Source organism: Sminthopsis crassicaudata, chromosome 1, assembly GCF_048593235.1.
Source record: "Sminthopsis crassicaudata isolate SCR6 chromosome 1, ASM4859323v1, whole genome shotgun sequence".
Taxonomy (NCBI): domain Eukaryota; kingdom Metazoa; phylum Chordata; class Mammalia; order Dasyuromorphia; family Dasyuridae; genus Sminthopsis; species Sminthopsis crassicaudata.
In genome coordinates, this window is record NC_133617.1 from 533,852,149 (window position 1) to 533,865,385 (window position 13,237).

The following is a 13,237-nucleotide window of genomic DNA, read 5'->3' on the forward strand; positions in this document are numbered from 1 at the left end:
AAAAATTAAAACAAAACCATTATTCCTTGAGAAATAAATGGAGATTATAAAATTCAGCTTTTCACTTTAGTCATTAAAGTACACTCCATAAGAGTCCAAAGTTTGAAATGTTTTCCTAAATAAACTAATAAACTTTTTAGATTTCCACTTAAGTTTTCACCTATTCTCTTTATAATATATAGCATTGTTTACATTTAACAAATTTCTTTGGACTGAATAATTTATCCTTCAGCCATAGTAAATAGACAGTTTTATGTTGTTACTGATTTAGATTTTTTTTAAATAGAAATTCCAGTATTGTGCCTTTCATGTCCCTGAAGATGACTAAAGAAAGTTGGGAAGTAGTATTTTTAAATCATTTTAGGAGGATAAAATGTTTTCTCAGTCATTTTTCAGTCATATATGACTCTGTGAACCCATTTAGAGTTTTCTTGGCAAAGATACCTGAGAGTTTGCTATTTCCTTTTCCAGTTTATTTTACAGATGAGGAATTGAGGCAAACAGGAAAAAGTGATTTGAACTTACAAAGATTAGTCTTCCTCCCTTCAGGCCCAGAACTCTATTCACTGTACTACCTAGCTGCCTATGGGCAGAAACATGGTGACAACTTATTTGTTGCTTCCTTGTATTTGTGATCTCATCAATATATTTATTTCTTACACAAGTGAAGATTGTAATCACATGCTTGCTCTTTTTATCCTGTCAGTTCTTACTTATTCTTCTTCAGATCCTCTACAAAAGATCCACTGAACATGCTGGGAGCCTTTCTCTATGTGTTTTTAAATTTAATAGACACCAATATTTATATACTGACTACATTTTTACCACATAACTGCCCCACTTCCTTTTCCAAATACATTTCTTTAATAATAGGTACCTATGCCTAGCCCTTCAGTCAGAAGGATCTGAGTTCAAATATGACTTCGGACAACAGCTTTGTGACTCTGGGTTAGTCATTTAACCCTTTTTGCCTCAGTTCCTCCTCTGAAAAATGAAATGGAGAAGGAAATGGTTAGCCACTATAGTATTTTTCTCAAGAAAACCCTAAATGGGGTTATAAAGATTTGATACAACTAAACAGCTAAACAACAACAAATTACTTTGATGCGGTAGAAACTGTAGTGATACAAGATTCATAACTTTGCAACAAAATAGGGGGAGGAGCGTATCTTTATCCAAGCAAGAAGGATGGGATCATTAAAAGCATTATGAAATTGCTCAGACTCAATTTAATCCACTATCTTTCTCTTGTTCAATTTTTTTTTTTTGGATGCAATTGGGGTTAATGACTTGCTCAGGGTCACACAGCTAGGAAGAGTTAAGTATCTGAGGTCATATTTGAACTCAGACCCTCCTGACTTCAGGGCTGGTGTTCTCTCCACTGCACCACCTAGCTGCTCCCTTTTGTTTAATTCTAAACCTAACTCATTATCCATGTCTACCCCAGATATATGGTGTGATTTACTAACTTAATGAACTAGCCAAGCAATTGTAGTAACAATAGAAAGAAAACTTTTTGAAAATCCTTGATAAGAAAAAAGTTTATGTTACATAATACTTCTGATTTGATATAAGCTTTTTGGAAAACTGGAGAGAGGAAAAATATTGGTGTTGGGTGTTTTTTTAATTAAAGAGAAATAAATTTATATACTTTCTTCTAATTTTTGTAATAATAGTTGTTATACAAAATGCAAATGAAGGTGGCCTAAACCAGACCTAAAACCATATTATAAAACAGTAGTCATCAAAACTATTTGGCACTGCCTAAGACATAGAGTAATCGATCAGTGGTATAAATCAGGTTAACAGGACAAAAATAGTCAATGACTGTAGTAATCTAGTGTTTGACAAACCCAAAGACCCCAGCTTTGGGGATAAGAACTCACTATTTGACAAAAACTGCTGGGAAAATTGAAAATTGATATGACAGAAACTAGTCCTTGATCCACATCTACCATCCTATACGAAGATAAGATTGAAATGGGTTCATGGATTAGACATAAAGAGAGATATAATAAGCAAATTTGAAGAACAAAGGATAGTTTACCTCTCAGATCTGTGGAAAAGGAAGGGATTTGTAGCCAAAGAAAAACTTGAGTACATTATTGAATACAAAATGGATAATTCTGATTGTACAAACAAAGCCAATGCAGACAAAATTAGAAAGGAAGTAATAAACTGGAGAGGGGGAGGAATTTTACATTCAAGGCTTCTGATAAAGGCCTCATTTCTAAAATACATAAAAAATTGACTCAAATTTATAAGAATTCTAGCCATTCTCCAATTGATAAATGATCAAAAGATGTAAATAGGCAATTTTCAGATGAAGAAGTTAAAATAATTTCTAGTCATATGAAAAGGTGCTCTATATCATTACTGATCAGAGAAATGTAAATTAAGACAACTCTGGGGTATCACTTCACACCTCTCAGATTGGCTAAAATGACAGGAAAAGATAATGACAAATGTTGGAGGGGATGTGGGAAAAAGTGGGAAACTCATACATTGCTGGTGGAGTTGTGTACTTATTCAGCCATTCTGGAGAGCAATTTGTAACTATGTCCAAATGGCTATCAAACTATACATACTTTTTCTTTGATCCAGCAGTATTTCTGCTGGGCTTATATTATAAAGAGATCATAAAGGAGGAAAAGAGACCCACATGTGCAAAAATATTTGTGACAGTCCTTTTTGTAGTGGCAAGAAACTGTAAACTGAATGGATGCCCATCCATTGGAGAATGGTTGAATAAGTTATGGTATATGATTGCTATGGAATATTATTGTTTTATAAGAAGTGATCAGCAGGATGATTTCAAAGAGGTCTGGAGAGAGTTACATGAACTGATGCTAAGTGAAATGAGCAGAATTAGGAGATCATTATATATGGCAACAGCAAGATTATATGATGATCAATACTGATGGACATAGCTCTCATCAACAATAAGATGATTCAAACTAGCTCTGATGGTCTTGTGATGGAGAGAACCATGTACAACCAGAGAGAGGACTGTTGGAACTTAATGTGGAAAATACCATAATATTTTCACTCTTTTTGTTGTTGTTTGCTTGCATTTTCTTTTCTTTCTCATTTTTTTTCTTTTGTATCTGATTTTTCTTGTGCAGTATGATTTTTGTGGAAATATGTATAGAGGAGTAGCACATATTTAACATATAGTGGATCACTTGCCAACTGGAAGAGAGGGGGGAAGGGAGAGAAAAAAAATTAGAGCACAGGATTTTGTAGGGATGAATGTCAAAAATTCTCCATGTATATATTTTGAAATAATAAAAATAATAGTTGTTACATAAATTTAAAGTTGAGAAAGTGCTTTATGTTGATTATCTCATTGGATTCTCACAATAGTTATGTGAGGGAATTATTATTATCTCCAGCTTACTGATTAGGAGCTTGAAGTTCAGCAAGTTTAAATGATTTCCTTAAAGCATCATATAACTAGGAAGCATCTGAAGTAGTCTGCATTTGCCCTTTCTGACTCTAATTCTAGTGTTTTATCCACAACAGTATACCTAGGAGAAATTTCAAAATTCTATTTTTATAAAGTTTGGAATCAAACCAGGAATCGTGAAATAGTTATGCTACTCTTCCAACAACTAAACTACTTCAGTTACATTATGAATTCATTAATGAATTGTTTTATAAATATTTGTCCTCTAAAACTTGCTGTCCTTCCTCCTAAGATTTCTCCCTTGTTTTGTTATAACTGGCAGTTGTTAATATAATGCATTGGTAAGATTCATAATACTCTCAATGTTATGGCACATTTCAGTCTTAATTACAGAGTTCTTAGATACCTCCTAAGGTGTTCTAATTCATTTGAAAATTTCTTCCTATATCATGCCTTTATAAAAAGTTTTAGTAAAATGTGATCATCTAAGCTATATTATTGGGACTGAAATATTTTTAGCTTAAAATTTTCCCCAACAAAGATACAATAAAAGCCCATGAGATAATTCTCATGTATATTCTGCTCAGTTTGGAGATTGAATTTTAGACAAGTGGTTCCTTGATATTTTCCAATTGCAATGAAAATTAATTTAGTAGAATATTTTAGGTGAGAAGACAAATCCTTGATCCAGAATATGATCATCAATTAATCATTTTAATGTAATGCATAGCGATTACATTTCACATTTTTAATATGCAGTATATAGTGAAACCATTTCTTTTTGAAAATTGATTCAGTGCTTTATTAAGATACCTACAATATTTTATATCAAAGCTATTATCAGACTGAAACTGCAATCATTACCCCACATGGGAACACCCATCCTCCATCTAGCAGCTCTAAAACAAGTCATTTAGATTTTTATGTGACCCATAAGCATTAGGGATTCCATTAGTACAAAATTACTGCATTTGGCCATGCAAATATATTGGTCTTTCTGGACATAAAAAAAGAAAAATGCAACATAATAGCAGAACTATGTAAAACAATATAAACTCTTTTCTTTCAGTCCATCAGCAAGCTTTTTAAAGTACCGACATGTGCCAGAAACATACTGACATGAGCACATCCTTGTTTTATTGAAAATAATTTGTGGGGAGGGACTAAAAAGATCGTGGCATATGAATATAGCAGAATATTATTGTGCCAGAATAGCAACATGGGGAATCTGGAGAGATGTGTAATACTTTTCACATTTTTATGTCACAGTATTATGTAGACTGGTGAAGTGTAAAGTGATAAGAAAGAGAAAAATAGAATATTCGATGACTGCAGTCTTGTGGACAAGGAAAATACTAAAATAAAACTGAACCCAAAGTTGTTAGATTACTCTTGGCCCCCCAAAAAGAGATGAGAAGATATACTATCCTGCTTTAATGGCATGAGGGGTAGTGAAGATGGAATGTTAAATGAACTATCAGGCATAATCAGTGGTAGATGATTTTGTTAGGCTTTCTTTGTTGAAAAGGACGGCCACTGGGTTAACAATAATAATGATCACATTTACATGCCAGATACTATTGTAAGTATCTTGCAAATATTATCTTGTTGAAGGTAGAAAGTATCTAGAAATAATTAAAGTAGGAACAAGTTATCAATGGAATCGAAAAGAAAATCAATCAAGGAAAATAAACTGACTCAATAACTCATGAAACAAAATATTATCTTCAAAAAGAAAATTATTTAGAAAACAAAGCTCTATGAAAATTTACAATCTATTAGGGCACATAAGAATTATGATCACAAAGGGAACTTAAAATTGAGAAAGTTTGTAACATTTGTATAAATGTTTGGGGGAAGTTCAATATCCTACTAGAATTCAGAAAGGAGAGTTATTTCTGATTAGGGTAGGGAAGGAGGTAGGAAATGTTTCATAGAATAAGTGTCATTTGGTTTGATTCTTGAAGGATAGGTAAGGTTTCATTAAGTGGAGATGAAAAAGAATCTATTCCAATTATGGGGAATGACATGAGTAAAGAATAAAGGGAGAAATGTGTAGACTATGTTTAGGAAAGGAGATGTCAGTGAGTTTGGGAGGAACAAAAAACATTTGAAAGGCAAAGCTTGGAGCACAGGCTAGAAAGATATTTTATAGGGAGATTATGGAAGGCTGCATGCTAGCCTAAAGAGTTAATACTTAAATTCTATTACCTCAAATACAGAAATTATCAATGGACAATGTCTTGCTTTTTTAGTACAAAATTATTAAATATGACTAATCAATATGCATTCCAGCTTTTGTTGCATATTAGATCAAAATGCCTATATCAGTTCTTAATAAGCCTTGTCATATGTGGTGATATTTTGTTTTATTCAAGCAGGTCATGGGAGAAAGAGCATATTCTCTAAGGAAACCTAATTGTGATTTATGTATAAATTTCACTTAGTTATTAAAAATCATTTAAAGAATTTAATTTTTATATCAAAAACCTTACTTCAATTAAATTAAAATTGTCTTCTCTCCACTAAAATTAAAGTGTGAGTTTTCATTGTTACAGATATTGAACAAGATTTTTTGAAATGTTATAACTAAATGTGTATTTTAAACTTGTTTCACAAAATTCTCATTATCAGCAATTCAGATTAAGCACTAATATGTTACCCACACTGGGCAATTTAGAAATTATATTCTTGCTTTTTTAAAAAATAAACTTAGTATTTATAATGAAATAACACTAGTCTTTTTCTCCAAGTAATTATGTAAATAAGAGCTAAATCATTAATAATTTTGTCTCTGATTTAATTATTGTTAATAAGCATTTGCTGAGTGCTTAATATGTGGTAGGCTCTGTCCTAAGTTTGGGGACTACCAAGGATAAAAATGAAACAATATCTGTCCTCAATCTCCTTACCAGGGAAAAAAACAATATAACAATTAAGGTCATACATTAGATTTCAGGGAATCTAGATGGTGTCGTAGACAGAAATAGGGGCCTGGTGTCAGGAAGACTCATCTTCCTGAGTTCAAATCTTACTTCAGATATTATGTGACCTGGATAAGGTACATTATCCTGTTTTTCTAAGTTTGTTCATTTATAAAATGAGCTGGAGGAGGAAATGGCAAACCATCCCAGTATCTTTGCCAAGAAAATCCCAAATGGGCTCATGAAGAGTCAGACGCAACTGGGGGAAAAAAATGTGTGTATAAATACAGAGTGATTTCTTTGGTGGTAGCATATGAAAGAGGGGAAACATGAGCAATTTCAGGAACACAATTAGCTTTTATTAAGTAATTACTAGTGCCAGACACTTGTACCCCCCCCCCCCCCACACACACACACAGGGACATACGTCCCTCCTCTTAAGTATATCACAGTCTAAAGGAGACAACCTGAAAACAACTATATAAAAAAGGGCATATACAGAATAAATCAGAAGTAGTCTCAAAGAGAAGGCACAAGTCTTGTAGAAAATGGGACTTTATTTATGATGGAGTTGAGGAAGAAAAACATTCCAAGCATGGAAGACAGTCAGTGAAAATACTCAAGGAAGTTCTTTTGGAATAAGGAAAATTTGAGTCAAGAAAACCAACTTTCAGGATATATCAATAGTACAGGCAATGGGGGAAGAAGGCCTGCAATAAGATGATTACAATGTCATAAGAGAGAAAAGGACAAAGAAGAGAGATGTTATAGAGATAAAAATGACAGGACTTAATAACTAATTGAATATGGGGAGAGGGATGAGAATGAAGAGTCAAGAATGAGTCAAGGATGATACCAGGTTGTGAGCCTGAGTGAATTTTTAGGAGGATGACAATACCATCAATATTGATAGGGAAATTAGGAAGATGGAAGAATTTGAGGGGAAAGATAATAAGTTGAATTTTGAACATTTCAAATTTAAGATGTCTGACAGTCAAGATGTGATAGTGAAAAGTGCTTAGGGTTGAACAAGTCATAAGCATTTGTCATGAGAATCATATGCATAATGAATTAGTTTAGAGCAAGGGAAGAGAGTCCAGGACTAAGTATTGGGAATATTTCATTTACCAGGTAAGACCTAGATGAATGTCAAGCAGGAGTGACAGAGAAAAAACGGTCAAACAAGAAGAGAGCAGTTCACAAAAATCTTGAGTAGGAAGTGGCACCTAGACTTTGTTTTCAAGAAAAGTATCAATATTATATAGCAAAGAAGAAAAAAAAAATCTAGACATGGGCTTCCATAATATGCTATTTGGAATCTTTAGTGAGTTGAAAAGTGAGTCAGAATTAGAAAAGGTTATCATTTGCTGGGGAGGGGAGCAAATTTGTCATCTCATTTCCATTTTAGCCAGATCTTGGAATAATAGGTTCTTAGAGTTTAGAAAAGATTTGACATCAGAAACCACTTATTCTATATCCTAAGTAGAGAATTTACTCTGTAGCAATTTTGACAGCTGGTTATCATCCCTTCTTCACATGAAAACCTCAGTTGATGGGGAATTTATTTCTTCCTGGAGAAACTCATTCTACTTTCACACAGCTTTAATTTTTATGAAGTTTTCTTTATATAAAACTATTGTGTACCTGTCTTTCTGCAATGTCTAGGCATTTCTTCTAGCTCTTCATTATAGTTCCATTCTAATGATAATCTACCTCTTTAGAGGTATTTGAAAAAATCTATCACGTACCTTCCCTAATCTTCTCTTCCCTGTTTGAACACCTCCACTTTTGGCAACTGATGCTCATTTGGCAGTTCCTAGGCTCTTCATCATCTCAGTCTTCTTCTTCTAGATATTTTTTCCACTTTGTCACTTTCTCAAAACATGGTGCACAGAAGTGAATACTGGATGATAGATGAGGTGTAATCAGGGCAGAGTATAGCAAGACTAACTGCTTACTCTGAAAACTATGATCTGTTAATCCAGTTAAAGATTACATCATTTCTCTTGACTGTCTCTTTAGACTTTTGATTCATATCAAGCTGGCTTACAGGTCTATTCCCTTAAGCTCCTTCTTTTCCCATAAACTCTTTTTCAATAATGCTTTTTTTTAACCCAACAAAACCCTGTATTTGTTCAGTTGTAAGGTTTCTTTTCAAACTTAAATGCATTCCTTTACATTTATAGCTATGAGACATCTTAAACCCTCACAAAACTGAAATCTGGAAAATTTAAGATGTTCTGATCTTACAGATTAAAGGAATAAAATGTTAGAGAGGAATATCAAAGAAGTAGGGAAAAGTCTTTGAATACAAAAGGGATTAATCATGTCAAAATGGGGAAAATATATTTTAGTCATGTAGTAATAGAATTAGATTTAGCAAAAGATATAAGGCATAGAGTTGGCTAGGAGCAAACGATATTGAATGAAAAAAAGGGAAAATAATCTAAAGTCAGCTGATAAAGAATCCAATAGAAGAATATAGATTAGAATGATAAATTATAGTCACTGTATAAGAAAGTTGTGTTTCTAGATCAGAGACATTTAATTCACTTCAATAAATATTTATTGATATGCAAGGCAAAGAAACAGCTTGACACAATACAAAGAATGTCCTCTATGTTAAATCTCAACTCTCAGAAATTGGCTATGTGACTCTGGGCAAGTCATTTAAACCCTTAATAGTGAGACAATTCCATAAATGGTAGACTTGCACTGATAAAAGAAATTTCCTTACTATGATTCTTCTCTAATAATGTTTGATACCAAAGGATGGGATAGCAATTCCTTGTTCAAAATATGAGGCACAGGGCACATGTGGAATTCATAGTTGCATTCTCTTTGATAAAAGGTACCTTTGTTTATGAGAAGTTACAGACAAAATGAAGAGGTAAAGTAGATGCCAGGAATGGTAAATATGAAATAGATTTGGGAGAGAGTATAGTTAGCAAAGAAAGGGGTTTTTAAAAACTAATAAAGGAAAAAACAAGTTCCCCAGTGGAACCCACAGTTAATCAAGAGAAAAGGAATATACCACAAGGTAGAAGTCTGCCATTGACTGGCAGGTTAAATCCACAGAGCAGTTTAGCACCCTAAAAGAGTTAGCTATAGTAGGGAAAAAAAAAAAAAAACACCACAAGGCATAGGGAGAGTACGGGATTAAAAAGAAATTTTAGGAAAAGTGGTATAGGCCATGGGCAGATGTATAGAGGAAATTTAACGTCAGGAGTTTGATATCATAACTTGACTTTGATTGGATACAGTCAGGTGGGATTTTCTAAGACCTACAAAGGGGTGAGATTGTAAGTGAGCTGATCCCCATCAATCCCCTTCCCTGATTGCCTCAGGGAGTATTATAATCTTATCAGTATTTCTTTCTCTACCAACCCCACCAAGTTACTCAGGACCTCTTCATCTCCACAAAATAATCATAGATCTATGTATATGTCGGTGAGTGTTTTGTTTTGTTTTGTTTTTGTTTTTGTTTTGTTTTGTTTTGTTTTAAATTATTCTGGTCCCAGCAAAGACAGAAGCACTATGCCTTTACTTTCTGTGTTAAAGATCCCCTTTGCTATAGACCCAGGGGTGTGTGGGTCTGGTTTAGTTCTTCAAGAACTCCAAAGAAAATGATCAGGTTCCTTTGTCACATCATCTCTAGGTTTTTACATCCCAACCTCAGGTTTATGTTTAGTTTTTATGTTGACAAATACCTAGAATCTTCTAAAAAATGAGGTAAGGACAGTAAAGAGTATACCCAGTGTACAGTATAGGTCAGGTTTTGAACAGCTATTTGTTCATTCTACACAAAAGAAATCTGAAATACAAGAGCTTAAGTTCAAATTAATAAATAGAAGATTAAAAATAATAATAGTAACATAATTACTATTGAACTCTTCCAGAAAACTGATAGTTGAAGAAACATTTTATATTTCACCTCAGCTTTGCACTGTCCAGGTCTATATCTTTTTTGTAAGCCAAAATAGGGACTAGCCTTATCTTTCCATGATAATGGGTCACCTTCTCCTCTAGAATTGCCTTAGTGGATGTGAAAGGGGCATGTCATAACCTGAGGACCCCCAGAAATACTGATCTCTCAAACTCAGAAGGTTGCCTCCAAAGTTGTCCATGTCCATCTTAGAATTGTTAGATATTCAAGAAAAGCAAAGCAAAGTGGCAGTCAGGGATCCCAAGAATAAAGCTCATTCTTTACTGATTCATTACATCTACTGGGGTGAAAATAAGGAATGAGCTCTTCTCTTGCTCTTCATGAGAAAATCAGGAAAACTTAGAGGAGAGATGATGAATTTAGGGGAAAGAGTCAGTTCCATTTTAGACATTGAGTCTGAGATTCCCATGAGATATCCTGTTAGAAATGTCCTGCAAATATTTGTCAATATGGAAAAATAAATTAATAAATAAATGAAATCAAGGGAGTCTTCATAAAGCTAATAATCTAACTCATTCAGTTGAATCTCTGTGGATGTTTGACTTGGATTGCCAATTTTCGTACTTGTGAAATATCTGAAGACAATTAAGAAAATATATGTCAAAGCAATTTATAAATTTTAAAGTATGATTCTCATGATGTAAGAAAATTTAATCACATTGAAGTCCCTATCTTGATGTGCCATTCTCATAGTTTGTTTTTGTATTTTCAGATAACCACAAGGATTGTTCTGGTGTGACCTTACATTTGACACGCCTACAGTAAGTCTTTTAATTATAAAGTGTGAACTAAAACTTTAAAATCAGGTAGCTCTCTGGGATCACCCTGTTCCTTTATCCAAACCCATAGACTCATAGCTCAGAGAAAAACAGTATTATTTCGGTTACCAAGAACTCTGAAACTAATTTTGATCCAATCATAATAATGAATATTAGGAGGGAAGTGTGGAAAGATGATGATGAAATCAACTTTTTTCTGTATTTTATATTGTATATTTTCTTTAGCATGTAACCAATCAGTATTTTGCCAATATAGTATACTGATCAACTTTGAAAAAATTATATTGAACTGTTATTAAAATTAAAATGAAGGATTTGCCCTATTGTATAAATTAGTATTGATCTATTTGATAAAAAGAACTGTGATAGTGGTTCATATTAGAAATTTATGATGTAGCTTCTTGTTCTTATTTCTTTTCATTTGGGGTTTTCCCATTTTTACTTTTGTCAGAAGCATTTTATTCTGTTGAGCACAATTGAAGATATTCTCTTTGCCTATTCTTCACCTAATGATCAGGCATGGTAGAAATAGTACTTCTTTTACCCCATTTCCCCTTTCATTCTCTCTCTGGAACCATTATTTTGCAATTAAGTCTTCTTTAAATGATTCCTTAAGCCTTCAATTGTCCTGGTCTCCCTGGGATTCTTCAACCTCTTCAAATCCAATGAGAAACATCTCCAATCTACCTGAGAAATGAAAAGGATCACATTGTAGCTTCTTCCCATCCAACTGCAGGGATTATTAATTAGATTTTAACAATATTTATGTCATTTTAGATATTCAAAAATATGTTTTAATTATAATTTAGTTCTATTTTATTGTTTTAAATTATGTAGGGGAATTTATTTATATGCTGTCTTCTCTACTCTTCGACCATCCATCTAGGAAACATAGCAGCATTTGTTATTCCCTATGATATAAATATTCCCTATGATATAAAAATTATTTATTAATTAACATTTGTTAAGCTAATGTTTTACAGCATATTTTATTTTTTATAAAATTATAAATTTAATGGTTGTACTTTTTTTTTTGGAGAAACATGAGATAAACATGATTGTTTTCTGTAGGCAGCCATTAATTGCTGGCATGTATCTTATGATGTCTGTGGATACTGTCATACCACCAGGAGAGAAAGGTGAGTGAAGTTATGCTAAATATTAAATAATGAAGTTTTAAAAACTCATTAGAGCCAAGCATATAGAGCATTGGAATTTGAGTCAAAAATCATTGGTCCCACATCCACCTCGGTAACATCAGCTCCTACAAACAAGAAACTCCATTCCTCAGTTCTGGGCACTTTCTCTGGATGTCATCCATTCCTGATGTACTCTCTCTTCTCCCCTCAGTTACTAAATTCCCTGGCTTCCTTTAAGTTCTAAGAATCCTATCTTCTATGGGAAGATTTCCCCAATTCCTCTTAATTTCAGAGCCTTCCCTCTTTTAATTATTTCCTATTTATCCTATCTGTAGCTTATTTTGCATATATTGGTTGCATATTATCTTGTTTATATATTTGTTTGCAGTTTTTTCAAAATTATATGCTCCTTGAGGCCAAATCTTTTGATCTTGATGCCAGGTCTTTTACCTCTTGTTGTATCCCTAGCACTTAGCAAAGTGCCTGGCACATAGTAATTAATAAATATTGATTGGCTCATTGATTGAGTTGGGTGACCTAAACAAATCCTCTTTATGGTTGAAGCAACTTCCTAAGTCTTATCTATTAAGTCCTAATTGCATTTACAGAACCTTTGTTGCATGTTGCCTAATTGGATGTAGAAGCAGGAATTTCTCATGCTGGCAAAAAACACAAATCTTTCCAGTATTTTTTGTTTCTTGGTCCCTTAACTCGGAATATGCATTGAGAGTGTCATTATCTTTTAGAGTGAATTTTGTTCCTGAGTAAAACTAAACTTAATTGTATACAAGAACACAAATAAGTCCATTTTGAGACATAAGTGAGACCCATACATCTCAAACCTTTATTGACATTCTTCACCATCTTCAATTAATTATTTAATTAATTTGGTGTAATTAATTAAATAATGGAATGATTTTAGTGTCATCTCTCCTCTCATTTCTACTGGTGAAGAATTCTACAGGATAGAAGCATAAAAAAAAACAAGTCAGATGTGCTTTGAAAATAATCTATAGAAAAGCTAATGCCATAACATATTC

At 33.2% G+C, this 13,237-nt stretch overlaps 1 protein-coding gene across 14 annotated transcripts in view; it reads left to right on the plus strand.

The window, feature by feature from the left end:
- Positions 1 to 13,237, plus strand: part of PAM (peptidylglycine alpha-amidating monooxygenase) — a 344,584-nt gene that overhangs the window by 228,301 nt on the left and 103,046 nt on the right. For all 14 annotated transcript variants that reach the window (XM_074281870.1, XM_074281880.1, XM_074281881.1 and 11 more), the window contains 2 exons: positions 10,992 to 11,040; positions 12,130 to 12,197. In XM_074281870.1, the coding sequence (XP_074137971.1) occupies positions 10,992 to 11,040; positions 12,130 to 12,197 (117 nt within the window). The remainder of the gene's footprint in view (positions 1 to 10,991; positions 11,041 to 12,129; positions 12,198 to 13,237) is intronic.